The sequence below is a fragment of the Mesoplodon bidens genome (assembly GCF_964165515.1).
Source record: "Mesoplodon bidens genome assembly, chromosome: 20".
In the NCBI taxonomy this organism is placed as follows: domain Eukaryota; kingdom Metazoa; phylum Chordata; class Mammalia; order Artiodactyla; family Ziphiidae; genus Mesoplodon; species Mesoplodon bidens.
In genome coordinates this window covers 28,505,913-28,524,168 of record NC_138181.1, presented here as the reverse complement: position 1 = coordinate 28,524,168, position 18,256 = coordinate 28,505,913, and the positions used below count along the sequence as shown (strand labels likewise).

The 18,256-nt window shown below is 43.6% G+C and overlaps 1 protein-coding gene across 1 annotated transcript in view; it reads right to left on the bottom strand.

Moving 5' to 3' along the window:
• ACSL1 (acyl-CoA synthetase long chain family member 1) overlaps positions 1 to 18,256 on the bottom strand; it is a 65,318-nt gene that overhangs the window by 10,247 nt on the left and 36,815 nt on the right. The window contains exons 3-13 of the mRNA XM_081221175.1: positions 16,300 to 16,414; positions 15,501 to 15,565; positions 13,081 to 13,182; positions 10,452 to 10,551; positions 10,067 to 10,245; positions 6,717 to 6,749; positions 6,510 to 6,561; positions 5,919 to 5,992; positions 4,223 to 4,300; positions 2,315 to 2,449; positions 480 to 614 (exon numbers count right to left, since the gene is read on the bottom strand). Coding sequence (XP_081077301.1) covers positions 480 to 614; positions 2,315 to 2,449; positions 4,223 to 4,300; positions 5,919 to 5,992; positions 6,510 to 6,561; positions 6,717 to 6,749; positions 10,067 to 10,245; positions 10,452 to 10,551; positions 13,081 to 13,182; positions 15,501 to 15,565; positions 16,300 to 16,414 — 1,068 coding nt within the window. The remainder of the gene's footprint in view (positions 1 to 479; positions 615 to 2,314; positions 2,450 to 4,222; positions 4,301 to 5,918; positions 5,993 to 6,509; positions 6,562 to 6,716; positions 6,750 to 10,066; positions 10,246 to 10,451; positions 10,552 to 13,080; positions 13,183 to 15,500; positions 15,566 to 16,299; positions 16,415 to 18,256) is intronic.

Sequence of the window (18,256 nt, the reverse complement as noted above, 5' to 3'; positions counted from 1 at the left end):
ACCTCAAGAGTTCCAGAACGGTAAAACAAAATGGAGAATCAGAAAGGCTATGCTACCTGATTCATTTTCTGCCCTGGATAGCTAAACACTGTTCAGACTTACCTTTGACACTGAGGTTTTGCTAATGGCTTTGTCCTTAGTTTTTAGAAATGTGCCAGAAATTCTGTCTCTTACCTTCTCTTTTAAAAACAGCCCTCACACAATATAGGGGTAGGGGATTAAGAGGTACAAACTATTAGGTATAAAATAAGCTACAAAGATATATTGCACAACATGGGGAATATAGCCAATATTTTATAATAGCTATAAATGGAGTATAATCTTTAAAAATTGTGAATTACTATATTGTACACCTGTAACTTATATAATATTGTACATCAACTATACTTCAATTGAAAAAAAAAAAAAGAGCCCTCACAGAAAGTTTGAAATGCAAAGGAGTTTACATGACAAATAACTGTTGTGAGTCAATGTGCTACCTGTATTTTGTGGAAGATCAACTTATCCCACAGGCTGTTGTTTCTAATGATGCCACTGCGAAGCTCGGCTTCTTTCCTCTTGGAGGCAAAGTCCAACAGCCATCGCTTCAGCGTGGTGTTTGCCTGAGCAAAAATCTAATAAGTCAAGAAGCAAGAAGGTTTCACAATAAGTAGGATGGCGAGATAATAAGAAGTCAGACAATAACAAGTGTCAATGAAAATGTAGAGAAACTGGAACCCTCATACACTGCTGGTGGGAATGTAAAATGGTGCAGCTGCTTTAGAAAATAGACCAGCGGTTCCTCAGTTAAACACAGAGTTACTGTATGACTAGCAATTCTGCTCCTAGGCACATACCCGAGAGAATGAAAACACATGTCCGCACAGCCTCTTGCCCGTGAATGTTCACAGCAGCATTATTCATAATAGCCAAAAAGCGGAAACAACCCAAATGCCCATCAATGGATGGATGGATAAATAAAATGTGTTGTATCCATGCAGTGGAATATTATTTGGCCATTAAAAGGAATGAAGTATGGATGCATGCTATGACATAGATGGACCTTGAAAGCATACTAAGCAAAAGAAGCCAGCAACAAAAGAATATTGCATGATTCCATTCGCATGAAAATCCAGAATAGGGAAATCTATAGATTCAGAAAGTAGATGAGTTTTTTGGGGGGTGGAGGGAGGTAGCCGGGTGGAGTATGATACCACATTCGTTTTGAGATGATAAAAATGTTCTAAAATGGACTGTAATAATGGTTGCAGAACTCTGTGAATGTACTAAAATCCTTTGAATTGTACACTTAATGGGTGAATTGCATGTAATGTGAATTATGTCTCAATAAAGCTGTTTTACAGTTTTTTAAAAAAGAACTATTAAGAAATTGAGAAGGTTGGCACCTCCCTTGTGGCACAGTGGTTAAGAATCTGCCTGACAATGCAGGGGACACAGGTTCGATCCCTGGTCTGGAAGATTCCACATGCCGCAGAGCAACTAAGCCCGTGCGCCACAACTACTGAGCCTGCACTTTACAGCTCGCGTGCCACAACTACTGAACCCACGTGCCACAACTACTGAGCCTGCACGCCACAGCTACTGAAGCCCGCGTGCCTAGAGCCCATGCTCCACAACAAGAGAAGCCACCACAATGAGAAGCCTGTGCACCACAGCAAAGAGTAGCCCCCGCTTGTCGCAACTAGAGAAAGCCCGTGGGCAGCAACGAAGACCCAATGCAGCCAAAAATAAATAAATTTAAAAAAAAATGAGAAGGTTCTCATAGATGACGAAAGCCATGTCTCAAAATAAAGAGTATTAGAACCACCCAGTCCAAATTCATTCTGGAGACTGCTCACACCACACGGGGTTCTGCCCCAGCTGTGGGGTCTGTGCTCTAAAGGCTCACCACCTCCTCTTGGTCCCTGGCTTGGTTTAGTCACGTCTCTCAGGGTGGCTAAGTAAGTAATATTTTTCATGCAGTGGAGCTTTACAATTTATAAAGCCTTTTCATATGATGTAATTAGCATCTTTATGAGATGGAGGAGGTAATAGTCCACTGTAAAGATGAGAAAACAGAGGCTCAAAGCGTTTATCGTGAAAATAAAACCACCTCCACCTCACACCTGTATTGTGCCTTCCAGTTTACAAGGTGTGTCCATAGGCGCTCTCTCTTATAACCCTCACTCACAGCTCTGGGAGGTAAACGCACTCAGGTTTATTAGCAGAGGGGTAAACTGCAGTCCCTCGAGAGAGTAAGGGCAGTGGCCATGGTCACACACAGTCTTGGACTCAAGGTCCGGAGCTCTGCCCCTGCTCTTCGCTTGGCACTTACTCGGTCAAATATCCGGTTCAGCAGTCTGGGGACCACAGGGAAGATGGTGGGTTGAAGGGTCTTGAGATCATCCATAAGCAGCCTGATATCTCCTTGGAAAAATCCTATTTTAGCTCCGTGACTCAGCATCACACACTAGAGAGGTAAACAGAAATATCCAACATGTCATCATTGCAGCAGGGATTACACAACACACACAGACACACAAGGCTCCAGTTTTAGCATTTCAGACCAGCTTCCAGAAATCATAAAGTTCCTAAATGTAGGGAGCTTTTAAAACAATGTTCTTGTGTCCTTGGGTCCTTGTACAACACGGGAATGTGGCATTGCTCTTGCTTACCCTGAAGATAAAGGGACTAGTAAGAAACCAGGGAATGTGGTTTTCAGTGATGATCAGAGAGGTTCTGCTATTTTAGCTTCAATAATAAATATCTGCTGAATGAATGACATGGTATTCGATAACCCAAGTATTTTTAGCCTTCCAGAAACTTTAGGTCTAACTTATTCTCATCAAAAAAACTTAGCTACTTGCCTTAGCTTTTTAAAGTCTCATCTCTTCTATTTGAATCTAACTAAAAAATTCTGAGTAGTCAGAATACGCTGCGGCTGAGGCCCTAGGCCATCTATACCACAGCAGTTTGCATTCGGCTATAACCTAGTGCCTGCATTTTTTCCTGTCTGATGCAAGCTGCACTGGCAAGCCACAGGCACTTGACAAAGAGTCTGCCTGTTTTAAATTTTAAAAAGAAAGAGAGATTCAAGAGATGATGCAACGGAAGTACAAACGGTCTCAGGCTTGAAAGCAGAAACAACTAGAAAGGTTCATTGTTTAAAAATTAAAGCTCGGAGGTTTCTGTTCAGTGTGGTCTGCCTCCTGGGCACACTTTGAAAACTAGTTAGGTACTTACGGTCCACTGTCAACATGTCTGCAATCACTCTGTAAACTCACAAGGTCTCCTGAGGTGTGCAGGAGACACAAGTATCAGATGGAAGATCCTTGATCCTTTGGGGGAAGTGAATCCTACAGGGCGGCAGCTAGTCAAAGGGCCGGGATTTTATCAGCCGCCCCTCTCTCTCTAATACTTGCCCAGTACCTGCAACCCAGCTGGTGCTCCGTGAACATTCATTAAATGAGTGAGCAGTGCTCACTGTTTCTCCTATAAGTGTACAATCCAAAACTGTCCAAGAAGGAAAAAAGATGGTTCTTGGTCAGTTTTTAAATTAGGCACACACTCGTGTATGAGGAGCTCAGGCAGAGGTCAGCTGAAGATCATCCCGCTTTGCCAAAGGCACTTGGAATATTGCTGAAAAAATGAGTCTGAAGTCAACTTGTGCCTTACGAACAAGCACAGTCAAAAATAGAGACTTCTGGGACTTACGTGGTGGTCCAGTGGTTAGGACTCCGCACCTTCCACTGCAGAGAGTACGGGTTCGATCCCTGGTTGGGGTACTAAGATCCCACAAGCCGCATGGCGTGGCCAAAAAAAAAAAAAATAGAGACTTCTTACAGAACTGAAGCCTCACCAGCCTTTGTGGGATGGTATTCATAAAAATTCTACATTCACAGCTCATCTTTCTGAATTCATGTCCATATTCATGTCCTTCAAAAGTCTGAGTTTCCAATTTTAAAATGAGTATTAAAGTTCAAGTATCTGGACCCAGAAAAAAAATTATACTCTTAAATAATTAGCTCAATTTCTAAAATGGGTCTGAGCAAAGAACTCTCTACATAGAGGACAGTCTGCACACTCAAACTTATCTGCATGAACCACTCATGCATGTGTGCAATGGTAAAAATGGAATGTCTGTGTCACTGGCATTCAAGACAAGTGCTTTCTGTAAAACACAACAACTTAGCAGAACACAACCAAACACATGTGCACAAACAAAATAAAACTCAGTGCCTACCTCTACAACTTTCTCAAACATGTGGGCGAGAGGCAAGAAAGAGATCAGAGTATCATCTGAGGAAGGAGTGAATGCACCCTGGAAAGCAAAGACACCAGGCAGGCAGAAAAGCATTAGAATTTCCAGGAATTTTCCATTTTATTATTATAAATTATGAATTATTAATCTTAATATTAACATTAACTGTAAACATTTACTGCAATGATTCATGAATTTTAAGTTTTCTTTGAAGGTCAGTAAGGAAATTAAAATTTCACTTGGTAAGGTACTAAATGTTGAACTCTGTTTAGAAAGTATATACCAACAGGATTAAGAAAGTGTAAGTATAAGTGAAAGTGAGATCGAGCTTCTGCAGTCGCCAAAGGTGCCCATTCCCCAAAACCATTAAGCACAGGCTCCTACCACAAAAAGTAGACCATATGGAGCCCTCCCAGAGACATGTAATTTGCAAAAGCAAATTATGTAAAAGTGTGCAAAGGATATGAGGGAAAGGCATTCATTATATTATTCAATAAGTACTTTTTTAAAAGGCACTTTGGGGCCTCCCTGGTGGCGCAGTGGTTGAGAGTCCGCCTGCCGATGCAGGGGATACGGGTTCGTGCCCCGGTCTGGGAGGATCCCACATGCCGCGGAGCGGCTGGGCCCGTGAGCCATGGCCGCTGGGCCTGCGCGTCTAGAGCCTGTGCTCCGCAACGGGAGAGGCCACAGCAGTGAGAGGCCCACATACCGCAAAAAGAAAAAAAAAAAAAAAAAAAAAAAAAAGGCACTTTGAAAGAGACTTTGGTGTTACAGACTGAATTGTGACCACCCCCCTCAAAGTCATATGTTAAAGCCCTAGCCCCCAAAGTGACTGTATTTGGAGACAGGGAAGGTCATTAAGGTTAAATGAGGTCATGAGGGTGGGGCCCTGATCCAATAGGGCTGGTGCCCTTGTAAGAACAGGAAGAAACACCAGAAACCTCTCTCTTGTTCTCCGTATGCAAACAGAGGAGAGGCTGGGGAGAGGGGTGGTGAGGAGCCTGCGGTCTACAAGCCAAGGGAGCCTTCACCAGAACCAGACCTGCTGGCACCTCGGTCATGGACTTCTACCCTCCAAAACCGCGAGAAAGTACATGTCTGTTGTTTAAGCCATCCAGTCTGTGTTATTTTGTTGCGGCAGCCCAGGCAGACTAAGATACTTACAAAGCAAACTTTAAGGTTATAGGAAATAACTAAAGTTTGAGGCTTTAATCCTTCTTATAAAGTGGAAGCCAAATCACATCAAGCATAATAAATAATAAAAACAATAATAATCCAAAAAACCTTCAGCAGCATTTAACATTTCTTTGTCAACTTAAAGAAATTAATTCTTTTCCATACTCAACTAGGAGATAAAAACCAGACAGTCAGTTCTTCTCTGACCTTCCCTGGAAACAGTTATAGAGCAGCATCCACATACAGTTTTACCATATGAAAGATGTAATAAATTCTGTCAATTCATCTTAACGGTCACAGCAGGAGTTGGGGATTAGGTCCACAGTGAAAACTGTTTGGGAGAAGGTGAGTGTATGAAAGCTCAGACCTTATCTATATTTCAGACACTGTTTCAAATACAGCCCATGCCTAACATGATAGTGGGGCTTTTACCACCTTCATTCTTGAGGCCTGATGCCAACCAATGGATATGAAGAAAGATGACAATATCCCCAAAGTTTACCTCTGTTATTTTAACAAATGCTGAACAATCGCTCACTACATTTCGATGGGTGATCAGTGCTCCTTTGGGGTTGCCTGTGAACACATATGAACAGAACAAAGTTAGAGGACAGAAACTCCATCCAAGAATGACGGACATGACAGAAGCCCAGAAACCCCATATCATTAGAGCCTCTGATGCCTGTAGTGTGAGGTACACCCATGAAGGCCAAAAGTGAGTCACATTAAATTCCTGAGCAATCTGCAATCCTTTAAAATGAAACTTATTACTTTAAACCATCTTTACTAATATGGGCAAGTTTTAGAGGGTGTATGTAGCAGTAAGAGAAGAAAATCCAGGGATTTTATTTCTGGAAACCATGGATACACTTTGTCCTAGGAAGACGGGTGATCCTACTGTGACCTTTCATAAATGTTTGAGGACATGCTCAGATTCTGGGAACGTCTTATAGAGCTACCGTAAGACAGGCGTGAACACTTCTGTCTCTTCTGCTTCTAGTCCATCTATAGCTCGAATAAGTCATCCACAAGAAGAGGCAGGGAATATACACTTCCAGATACCACTCAGAAATAATTCCTTTTCAAAACTGACCTGTAGTGCCACTTGTGAAGCAAATTATTGCAATATCTTCCGGTGCTGGAGGCTACAACACATTAAAAAAAAAAAGCCAGTATAAATCAGAATAGAATAGAAAACTTTAAGTCATAAGATATCACTCAAGATTTCTACTAGGCTCTGAGCTGACTAGACACGGAAGCTACACAGAGGCTGGGGCAGGGTCACACATGGTGCACTCACCTTGGGCTTCCGTTTGTTGGCTCTTCCCAGGTCCTTAAAGAGAGAAAAAAAAAATCTTAAATGGAAACATTTTTTAAATGTAAAGAACAAAAGTCACATCAAGTCAGTTCAAGCTGACTTTTCTATGGGATTCACTCACAGCTGACTCAAAGACAGCACAGATTTCAAATTAAATAAACTACAGCAATTTTAATTAACCTGAACCCATTGTTCTAAGAAGCCATTTTCTGGTTGTTTTCTCTCTTATATAAAACTATATCGATGGCATTAGGACTGGCCTTTGAAATAGGATTTATTCAAAAGACAGGAATCAAAGTCTTTTACACGTTCTTCTGGTTTCCACTCCCCTTCCTATCACAGCCTTTAACAAAGCCTGGCTCTTCACTGTAATCAGAGAACCACAGCTGCTCTGTACCCTTCCAAAACCAGAGCTCAGCACAGATATGTGATCACCCAGTTCTGCAAAACTGACATCTTCAATCTGGAGAGAGAAAATCAGTCTCTGCCAGACTTAACTGGTGGCCATTCTGGAGAGGCTCAACTACCTGTACTCCCCACATGGAGCAGAGGAAGGATGGGGCACCTCTGATTATAAAACAGGCCACGACAGAAGCTCTAAGACCACTCTCGAATGGCTATGAAGGTGAAGAACGACAGATTCATTTCTGAGGTATGGCATTTCGCAAAGGCGGACTCCCAGTTACTACCAAGGGCTAATTTTGATGTTGTTATTTCATGAAGGTGTCTCCATGACCACTTTAATATCTATTATTTTTTTTAATGAACTATTTATATTCTTTTCCTATTAAAATTGAACAGCTTGAGTGAACATGTGGAATGAGCATGCCTAGAAATAAATGGAAATTAGATGGGTGGGCTCAGGGCTCAGTGAGTTTGTACCCAGCATACAGTTTTAAACAGTTTTTAATCCTAATCACATTTTAAATTATATATATAACAGACCGCTGATTAAAAATAGGAACACTGACATCCAAATGGAAGTCAACTAAGAGTTAAAGTAGTGATAATTCCACCAATCTTTTTTCTAAAATAATCTTTATCAGATCCAAATTTCCACTCATCTTTTTAAAATTCTTACATTAACTTCTTAAGATCTCTAATTCTTCAAAAATTGATGTTAAGTAAAATAAAGCAAGTTATATGCAATTAGACTTTTAATTTATTAGAAAAAAATTATCCAGGGGCTTCCCTGGTGGCGTAGTGGTTGAGAGTCTGCCTGCCAATGCAGGGGACACGGGTTTGTGGCCCGGTCCGGGAAGAGCCCACATGCCGCGGAGCGGCTGGGCCCGTGAGCCATAGCTGCTGAGCCTGCGCGTCCGGAGCCTGTGCTCTGCAACGGGAGAGGCCACAACAGTGAGAGGCCCGCGTACCGCAAAAAAAAAAAAAAAAAAAAAAAATATCCAAATTAGTCCATTATTTGCCAAGAGAGTTTCATAGCCTGAAGCCTGACTTATGTCATTATTTAGGAAAAAAATACAGCTATTATAAAAATTAAAGTTGTCATCTTTAGGTTCCAAATGCCAAAATAACAAAGAATCATAAACAGAAGGAAAACTGAATTCTACCTAATGAAGTATTTGGGGGTGATAAAATTGGTACCCTACTGAAAATGAATAAAAAAAGACAAATCAGTGAATAAGGAGATAGAATGATTAATCTGTGATAAAGCAGATATATTAAAATGTTAATTGTAGACTCTTGGTGGGATATAGTGGTCTACTGTTCAACTCTTTCAACTTGTTTGCATATTTGAAAATTTTCGTAACACAATATTGGAAAAAACGCAAAAATACCAATGTTTCTATTTTTGATGCTATAAAAATAGACATTAATAAAAATTAGATCACATGATCAACCAAAAAGTTAGTTTTAAATTCATTGCTTAAAAATGTAATCTTTTGCTTATAAAAATTCTAAAAACCCAATATGAATCATATTATACAGGTAAGTGTAAAACAATGCCTTTTATAAATATTTTAATATAAACTTTACATTATAATCTTTGGTCACTTACTTATCTAAATTTTAATCTTAAGATTACTTCTTTATCATACAGAGCAGTCAAAAAAGACAAAAAAATGCTTGTGTATGTGTCTGTGTGTGGTGCGGGCAGCAGGAAGAGGAAAAATGGGGGGAAGGATATAATTATGAAATGGGGTTACAAGTAAAAAATACAAAACTAGGGAAATGCTAGGTGAAAAGCTAGTTAAAAACCCAATTTAACAATTCAGCACACCCATTAGCTCTTATGGACTCCTGTTGTATGCTAGTGTGTGTGTGTGTGTGTGTGTGTGTGTGTGTGTGTGTGTGTGTGTGTGTGTGTGTGTGTGTGTGTGTGTGTGTGTGTGTGTGTGTGTGTGTGTGTGTGTGTGTGTGTGTGTGTGTGTGTGTGTGTGTGTGTGTGTGTGTGTGTGTGTGTGTGTGTGTGTGTGTGTGAGAGAGAGAGAGAGAGAGTGTCAGAGAGAGGCAGAAGCTCTGACAGAACAAATGACAGATTCTCTGTGACGACTAAGTTCCCCAGGAAAGGTTTTATAGATCCTTCCTCGTAGCTCAAATTCTTGATAGAAGGAGAACTGTAACTAAAATTCAAAACCCTATTTATAACGGTTCCAGGAAAATATTTGTAACATTTTCAGAAAGAGAATGACTTATTCTATTGAACCCATTACTTCCCGTGATATGCACATAATAACAAGGGCCTCCTCTTGCCCACTGTTTTGGATTGAAGTTTAATCCAAAAACAACTGGGGAGGCTGGCTTCTTGTAGGATCCGATGTCAAACAATCAATTTAAACATGGACCACACTCATTTTCCTAGAATGGTTACCTTTAAAGTTGTGATTAATGTGAATCTTAAATATAATACAAAAATAAACCAAATCAAGCCTCTATGCTAGGAATTCACCAGGACCCTATAAAAGCAACCTGGGGAAAAGAATAATGAGGCAGATTTCTATGTCTGGCTCCGTTTTAGAGATAAATCAGTAAGTAAAAGGTGTTAAAGCCTAAAGAGGACATACAAACTTAAATCTCTGCCTGGATCTGAAATTCCCATTTCCAGCATTTATGGGCGTGGCTTGTCAGCGCTCTAGAATGAGTATGTGAGCGCTGCACCTCGCCTGATGAGAACACTTTCTGTAAAATGTGACGGATTAACACTGGGATGCGGGTAGAATTCTTCTTTCCAGTAATGAGACAGAGATTTCTGCTCGCCATCTTCTACAGGACCAGCCAGAGTTGGGACTTCGTGGTCGCCCTGGACACCATATTTGAGCCAAAATGACCTCAGGGAAACCCTGCAGTGAGGTGGGCAGGGCAGGGTGACTCACCTCCATCGCTTTCATGCTGATGATCTCCACCCCGCACTTCTTGCCTCGTTCCAACAGATTACTGCCATAGGAGTCCATGAGAACGATAGTTTTAAGGGATGGTGTTAATTTATTTTCTACACCTTCTAATAAGAGGTTGGCCTTCCCTGGCTTGTCCACAAAAACCAGAGAGAGTTCAGCTGGAAGTGAAGAGACACAGTGAGGAACCAGCTCTGGGATATTAAAAGCTTGACTGTAACATCTGACACCAGGTTAAGTACTACATGTTTTGAACAGGAGGTTAGATGTAAATGGAAAAATCCCTATCATATCATGTATAAGCAAATGTAGTCTCTGTATCTAACCAATAACTATGCCAAAGTGCCCCTAAAGGCCGCAAACATACCTTTGTTGATGATGTAGGTGATTGCTTCTGTTCCGAGGGTATCGTAGAGGGGAACGATCACCATCGAATAAGTAAAGCATCCCTGTTCAATGATCACCCACTAAAGACAAAGTAAAGATCAGGGTGAGAAAATGAGATACTGTGGAACCACTCCAGGGAAAACAATACTCTATAGAGATTCAACATGGAGACACCAGATGTAGCAAAACTAACATCTGTGTATCTACTACTATGTGCCAGGCACCAAAGGGATTCCTAATGAGAGCAAAACACTTGCCCACTTCTTAAAAGGAAAGTACAATTTGCCTGAAAATTTGAGGCAAATATGTGAAAAGAGGATGAACAGCATGAGAGTGACGGGCTCAGAGGCAAGACAGCCTGCAGCGGGCCTCCTTGGTGGGGGAGGTAACCGAGCTTGCCCTTTGCAAGAGCAGCACGATTTGGGAAGGTGGAGAGAAAGGTAAGGGGACTCTGGGAGCCGGGACTGTGAGATCAAAGCAGGGAGGGTAAAAGGAGATGCAAGAGGGAAGAGATATGGGGATATATGTATATGTATAACTGATTCACTTTGTTATAAAGCAGAAACTAACACACCATTGTAAAGCAATTATACTCCAATAAAGATGTTAAAAAAAAAAAAAAAGCAGGGAGGGTGGTCCAGTGGGTAAGAATCTGCCTTCCAATGCAGGGGTCGCAGGTTCGATCTCTGGTCAGGGAACTAAGATCCCACTTGCCGCGGAGCAACTAAGCCCACGTGCCACAACTACTGAGCCCGCATGCCACAACTAGAGAGAAGCCCGCGTGCCGCAATGAAAGATCCTGCATGCCGCAACGAAGATCCCACGCGCCGCATCTAAGACCCAATGCAGCCAAATAAATATTAAAAAAAAAAAAAAAGCAGGGAGTGGGGGCATCAGTGAGCCACCAGGCTGGCAGGGATGGCCCAGCAGGGCTGTGGGGACTGGCTAGGCTGGAGCGAGGGCTGGAGCCGGCCTGAGGCCACGGGGGAGCCTGGCTCTACGTCCCTGGCAAGGTGCAGCCTCTGGGGTTTCTCGGCCAAACAGCAACTGGGGCCCTGAGGGACAGCAATCTGGCCACAGTGTGCCATAGGGCCTGGGACTAGGGGAAGAGGGACACATTGTCTACCGGGAAAACTGTCCTGGAAGGCTCCCCAGGAAAGTGAGGAAGGAAAGAAGTGACACAGTCACTGGTCATCTTCCTCTAAACCCATCAGCCACACAGCAACTGACCCGCCTACAAGGCAGATGCAGCAGAGTCACTCTTTTGCTTATAATCCTCAGTGGTGCCCATCATCTGCAGAACACATGGCATGGATAAGGGCACAGCGGCTGTGGGAAGCAAGCACAACCCACTCACATTCACTTGGCCTGGAGCTGTCTCTCTCTCTCTCATCCTGCCACTCCACCCTCCACCACAGTGAAATGCTTCATCCCCCGTCACAGACATGCTGCTCCATGCAAGCGTGCCATTGTTCCTGACATTCCCTTGGCCTCCCCACCCTCGAAGGCATCAGGACTCCACCGTGGACTTCCCTGGTGGCGCAGTGGTTAAGAATCTGCCAGCCAATGCAGGGGACATGGGTTCGAGCCCTGGTCCGGGAAGATCCCACGTGCCGCGGGGCAACTAAGCCCGCGTGCCACAACTACTGAGCCCGCGTGCTGCAACTACTGAAGCCCACGCACCCAGAGCCTGTGCTCCCCAACAAGAGAAGCCATGGCAATGAGAAGCTCGTGCACCGCACGAAGAGTAGCCCCAGCTCGTCGCAACTAGAGAAAGCCCGTGCACAGCAACGAAGACCCAATGCAGCCAAAAATAATAAATAAATAAATTTATTTTAAAAAAACCACTGAGAAACCACTCTAATTTATAAAACAGTAGCACAGAGATTGAACCAACATGTCTTTTGGACCCAAGTAGGTCTAAGACTCAATTCAATTTCTTCAAGTCCAGTGTTTGAATTTTTCTGCACCAGCTATGCCACTATTTGTTTACTCACACTACAGGCAATAGCTCCAAGGGGCTTCTCATTTAAATGTAATTCAATACAGCGGTTTACAGAAGCACCACACATGGGCCCAGATGGCTAAACAACAGTCTGCTTGCCCAAATTAAGGCCAGCTCCCAGTGAGGGCCCTTCTCCATGGTCCCTGGGATTTTAAACTTTATAACCTGGGCAGAGAGAGCCCAGACCTTTTAGAGAGAAAAGATGAGAGTTTGCTACTGACAAAAATGTATCCAAGTTTCTCTGTCATTTATTAATGCCATTTTTCTAATCACAGAGGAAGCCCTTAAAGTGGGAAGACTTCTTTGTTAGTTATTTGTTCTAAGACTTTCTTGACTAGTTTTTGTCTGGGGACCTGATTTAAAAAAAAAACAAAAAACCATAATTTTCTTTAAAAGTGATTTTCTTTTTCCTACCTAAAGGCTAAGAAGGGCCTGGTTTGGGTTTTCATACATGTAACTCTCTAAGGCATAACACAAAGTCATGTTCTCAGAGGTAATCAGAACAAAGAATCTGGGCTGAAGCAGAGGTAGGTGTGAACCCTAACTGGTTCTTCCATCTGAGATCTCTCCGAACCATGTACGGTCAGCGCCTAATGGTTAATACCTCAGGTCTGTTCTGAGAAAAGATGCCGATGAACTGATCTGGGGCCGCCTTGAAGCCCTTGTGGAGCAGCGCTGAGCCCACACACTCTGCCATTTCTGCAACCTAAAACGGGGGAGAAAAAATCAGGAAGAGCATCAGGCCCAACTCAAGGAACACGGCTTCCTGCGATGGCCAAGCCTAATATCTCAGCCAAGAAGCAGCATTGCCTGGGGGGAAAGAACAGGGGCAAACAGGCATTCCTTTAGTTACACATTTTTGTAAAGTTCAAGGTTTGAATCACCAGAACTCACTGTAAGAAAACTGATCATACAGTTCCTTCTGCAAAGCAAATGAACTTCACCCCAACAGCTGCAAGTCACAGATGACACATGTCAGAGTTTCTATATTTTAGTTTAGTTTCTATACTTTTATACTTCAGTTTTATAAAATTATAAAAGCAATCCAGGGACACAGAATTTTGTGTCTGTGTCTATAAAGAGCAACCAAGTGGCCAAAACTTGTCCTTTGATATAAACACACAAACAACAAGTTTGGGGGAGATCTTTAAAAAAAAAAAAGAACAGGCTCTTATCAGTAGGCTCCACAATTCTATTCTTGAGAATTCATTCTTTGGAAATAACCCGATCCTAACCAGAGGTTTGAAAAAACTTTAGGTACAAAGATATGTATTTCAAAATTATCTAAAGTCACAAAAGTCTAGGGGAAAAAAGACCAATGGCTGGATGGTTAAGTAAATGATGGTAAATCTCTAAGAAAATGTTCTACAGCTAGTAAATACTACAGTTATGAAAACCATATCAAACAGAGTATTTGTAACAATTTTAAGTAAGATAAATGAATACAAAAATGCATACTATTAATTACAACTATGTAAAAATAGGTGGATTCATAAAAATTAGGCAGGGCTATATCCCTGCCCCCAGCCCTCATCCTCTCCTCATTCCTACCCCAAATGAACTAAAAAAAAATGTTTTTAATCTTAATTTGGAATTCTTTTCTTTAGTCTCAGTTGGTAAATTCTCAAGAGCACTTTAAATCCACACCCACGCCCGCAGAAAATAGAATCACACCTATTCCTGCCCCAGAAGCCCGTAGGTTCTGGCACATAGTACCCCTCCCCACGCACCAATGGCGGTGAAAGCAACAGCTGGCCAGGCGACAGCAAGAATGACATTAATGTGCTTATTACTTCCACACGTCATGGACTGTTTCACAACTCCTGCTTGTGTGTAAGGGCTGGGAACCTGCGAGTACCTAGATGGTTTTCAGAGCTTATTGGGATTCTATGCATGCACTTGTATCTCTAGAAAGAAGGTCCAGACCTTTCTTTGAAAAACCTTACAGGGGTTCCTAACCCCAAAAGCTAAGAATCACTGGGCTAGGGGGGAAAAGTGATTGAAATATACAAATTCAAAGTTAGCTTAAGTCTATTTTTTTATCTTCACCAGCCTCTGTCTGAAATGTACAAATGTACTTCTGAAACCCCAGTGATTTTTCAATCTGCCTTCAAACATCCCACCTGCAATGGACCTGCTTTCTCTCCTCCAGCCAATATATAACAGAAGCAATAGAGGAACAGACCACTAGAGGAGACTGCAGTGTAAACCCCAAGGGCTGGGCTTTCTCTCTTTTTGTAATGCAAGTGCCGGCCTTAAGCTTTGATTGCTGACCATCCACTTCCAAGGCTGATGCATCACCAGCCAAAGGCTAGATAAGGAGCCAGGCCCCCTCCCAGCAGGAGGCTGCTTTGTTTTACAGATCTTGGCTGATGTTGATAACTGACCTTTTGAGCCACTTGTTTTCTCTCTTCTTGTGCTTTAAGTTCCGGCTCTTCTGTTTCAAACTCATCAATAAGATGAGCCCTCGAAACCCTAGGCCCCCAGCTTTGACCCCAATAAAGCAGAACCCCAGGTGCTCTATGCTCTCTCTCCCCCTACCCGAGACCTCCCCTGTGTGGCCCAGGTGTGCTGTGTCATTTCCATGTCCTGTAGTAAGAAAGCTTTATTTTTTCCAAGTTTCCTTATGGTTATTCCTAAAAGGCGTCTTGCAATCATAATATGAACCACGAGGGCTGGCCCAGCCACAATATTGATTATTGATAGGCTGAGACCTGTACAAAACAGTAACGTGACAAGAAGATGATGTAACCCAGAAGCACTTGAAGATTCTGTGAGGCCTGAAGACCATCGTGCAATGTGAAATTTCCAACGCACATGAACTGTTTTTACACCACTTGTGAAAATGAGGGATCTGAAAACTACTATTTGGCTCTGGTAAGGCAAAATCAACACTGAGAGATCCCTCTGCCCACCGGACCTACAGCTCATTACTCCTTCCTGCCCAATGTTCAACGGCTCCAAGAACTGCCATGTTCCAGCACTATGGCTTGCGTAAGGCGGCCACACAGCCAGAAAACTCACCTGTTTGTATGAAAGCCATTCATAAGGTTGGTCTGGTTTCCGAGAGCCTAAACATGGGCCATTATCTGAAAGGCGAAAAAAATTAAAAAGAAAAAAGGATGGACTTAACATGCATAAATATTCCTAGATTCTCGTTTTAACACGCATAAATATTCCTGGATTCTCGTTTGTATCTTTCATTCCACAAAGTATCAGGTAGATTCTACTGTGGTCCTCAGACGTGAAACAATGAATTCAGATTGCAAATGTTTTCTCCCTGGGTTTTGGTCTGAGTCTTTGTTTCTTTATTTCTATTTTGTTTCTTACATGGGGCAGGAGGGAGAGGGGCTGGAAGGCCGGGCAGCTTCCAGGTACCCGGGGTCTTTCGTGCCACCCTCAGGGATGAAGGGCAGTCCCGTGAGCCGACGCCCCCCAAGTGCCTCTGATGGAACCCCGCTTCCTTGGATGTCAGTGTTCATTTCTCAAAATATGGGTCTCCTGGTCAAGCAAGTCTGAGAAATGTTGGATCAGGCGCAATTAAACAGGTCTCTTTACTGCAAGAAACGTCAGAGCCTATTCTGAGCTAACAGACGTGTGACTCTCCATGAAACACGTATGTGACCATGGAAGCCCCTTGGCCACGGGGCACACCCGGCGGGACCCGTGTGCAGTGAGACTCACTCTGTGGAAGTTATGGATGGAGACAGGGAGCCGGGAGCCAGACCGAGTGGGAGAAAGTTGGGAGCAAATATGGCTTTCACTCCTCTTTCTGAAGGAAAAACATGAAGCCTTAGTCACACGGATTCAGGCAAATGCTTACTTGACAGCTGTATGCCCCTCTGGAAACCTTCATATAATGTTCTGACGTCATCATAGAAATACACCAAGGGCTCGTCACTGTCCAGGAGCACGGATCTCCGGGCACCATCACTGCCCTGGGAAAAAGACAGACAGACAGATGGCACGTCAGCAGAAAGCATCAAAAATAAAAAGTCTACCATGTGCACTTTCAGTCCTCTCCAGGGCCTGGGAGCAGCTGCTTGGTGAGCATTTGCTGGATGACCTCCAGGGCGGGATGTGCTGGCGTCTGATATAAATCATCCACCTGGAGACAAGTGCAGGCTTCAGAGAAGCAAGGCCGGGACCATGTCCATCCAGGACCCCTGGGAAAAGGAAGCAGCTGAGGGAAAAAGAAAAAAGGTTCACTGACCTATAAGCACTGGTCATGCCAGACAAGGCTGAAGAGTCTGAGGACTGGACACCAACCCCGAAATGCACTGTGATGATTCTCAAACTGCGGCCAGCAGCACAGAGGACGGATTTTTGTCAGGTCTTGTGGAAAGGACACACTGCTCAGTTTTACTTCCATCATGTTATCTATATTCTTTTGGAGATGATGTCTACTGCTTTTTCTCTTTGCCGACTTCAGTTTCTCAGGTAGCATCTACTAGTTACCATCATCAGCTATAAAATGTAGGATGTGCATGGACACACTGACCTGCAGCACTTGTAAGGAGGCAGAGTTGCTACCGTTGTGCCCCCTCCTCTCAGCTGCCATCTGTCGGCTCAGAAAGTACACCCGTTATGGACAAGAACGCCTAACTGGCAAGTCATCTCAAGAGGCAGGAGTTCTCAACCAGTGAGCAGCTCAGCATGCTGGGGCCCCGGAGATACTGCAAGGGGTACAGACGTATTTTTGTTTAAAATTTCTTGGGGGAGGTTAGATCATGATACAAGGACTTCTGGTACCACAAGAAAGCACGGTTCAAAAGTGGGAGACATTGTTTCTAGCATGAGGTTTGAAGGAAGAAACTAGGAAAGGCTTCAGGAAGGGGCAAAAGGCGAGGTCTCCAAGACGCAGAGCTGACGGGGAAACAGGATGCACTGCAGGGGACAGGCCAGTGTGGAGACCCTTTATAAGGCAAAGAGACAGCCACACAGGTGCTGGTGGATTCTTTTCCTTATTGTTGCTGTTTTTTAAAAATTAGGATTCTTCACTCCTCCTCCCATTAGCTCTTTCCTTCCCCTATTAAGTTATCATTTATAGGGGACTTCCCTGGTGGTCCAGTGGTTAAGAATCTGCCTTCCAGTGCAAGGGACATGGGTTCGATCCCTGCTCAGGGAACTAAGATCCCACACGCTGTGGGGCAACTAAGCCTGTGAGCTCTGGAGCCTGCGCTCCGCAACTAGAGAGAAGCCCGCGTGCCTCAACTAAGACCCGACACAGCCAAATAAATAAATAAATATTTTTTTAAAAGTTATCATTTAGGGCTTCCCTGGTCGCGCAGTGGTTGAGAGTCCACCTGCCGATGCAGGGGTCACGGATTTGTGCCCCGGTCCGGGAGGGTCCCACATACCGCAGAGCAGCTGGGCCCGTGTGCCATGGCCGCTGAGCCTGCGCGTCCGGAGCCTGTGCTCCGCAACGGGAGAGGCCACAACAGTGAGAGGCCCGCAAGAGAGGACTACAAGGCCAGTCCTTCTTAGCCTATATCATTTCACCAACAAATATTCAGATTAAAATTCAGAAGCAATTCGTGGCTTTAGAGTAAACATCAGAAGCCTCTTCAACCCAGGAAACTACCCCAAAGACCCAGGGCACCGAGGCTAAGATAGAAAGAGAGAGACAGGAGACTGAAAGATAGAAAATGGGAAGGAGAAAAAACGCTGAGAAAAGTAAAAGGTGCGCCTGCTAAAGAGGAGCCAGCCGCCATTAAATACCTGTCTCCTGGCCACCCGACCGACCTGCTCTGCGTGTCACCACATGGCCTGAAGGCGCA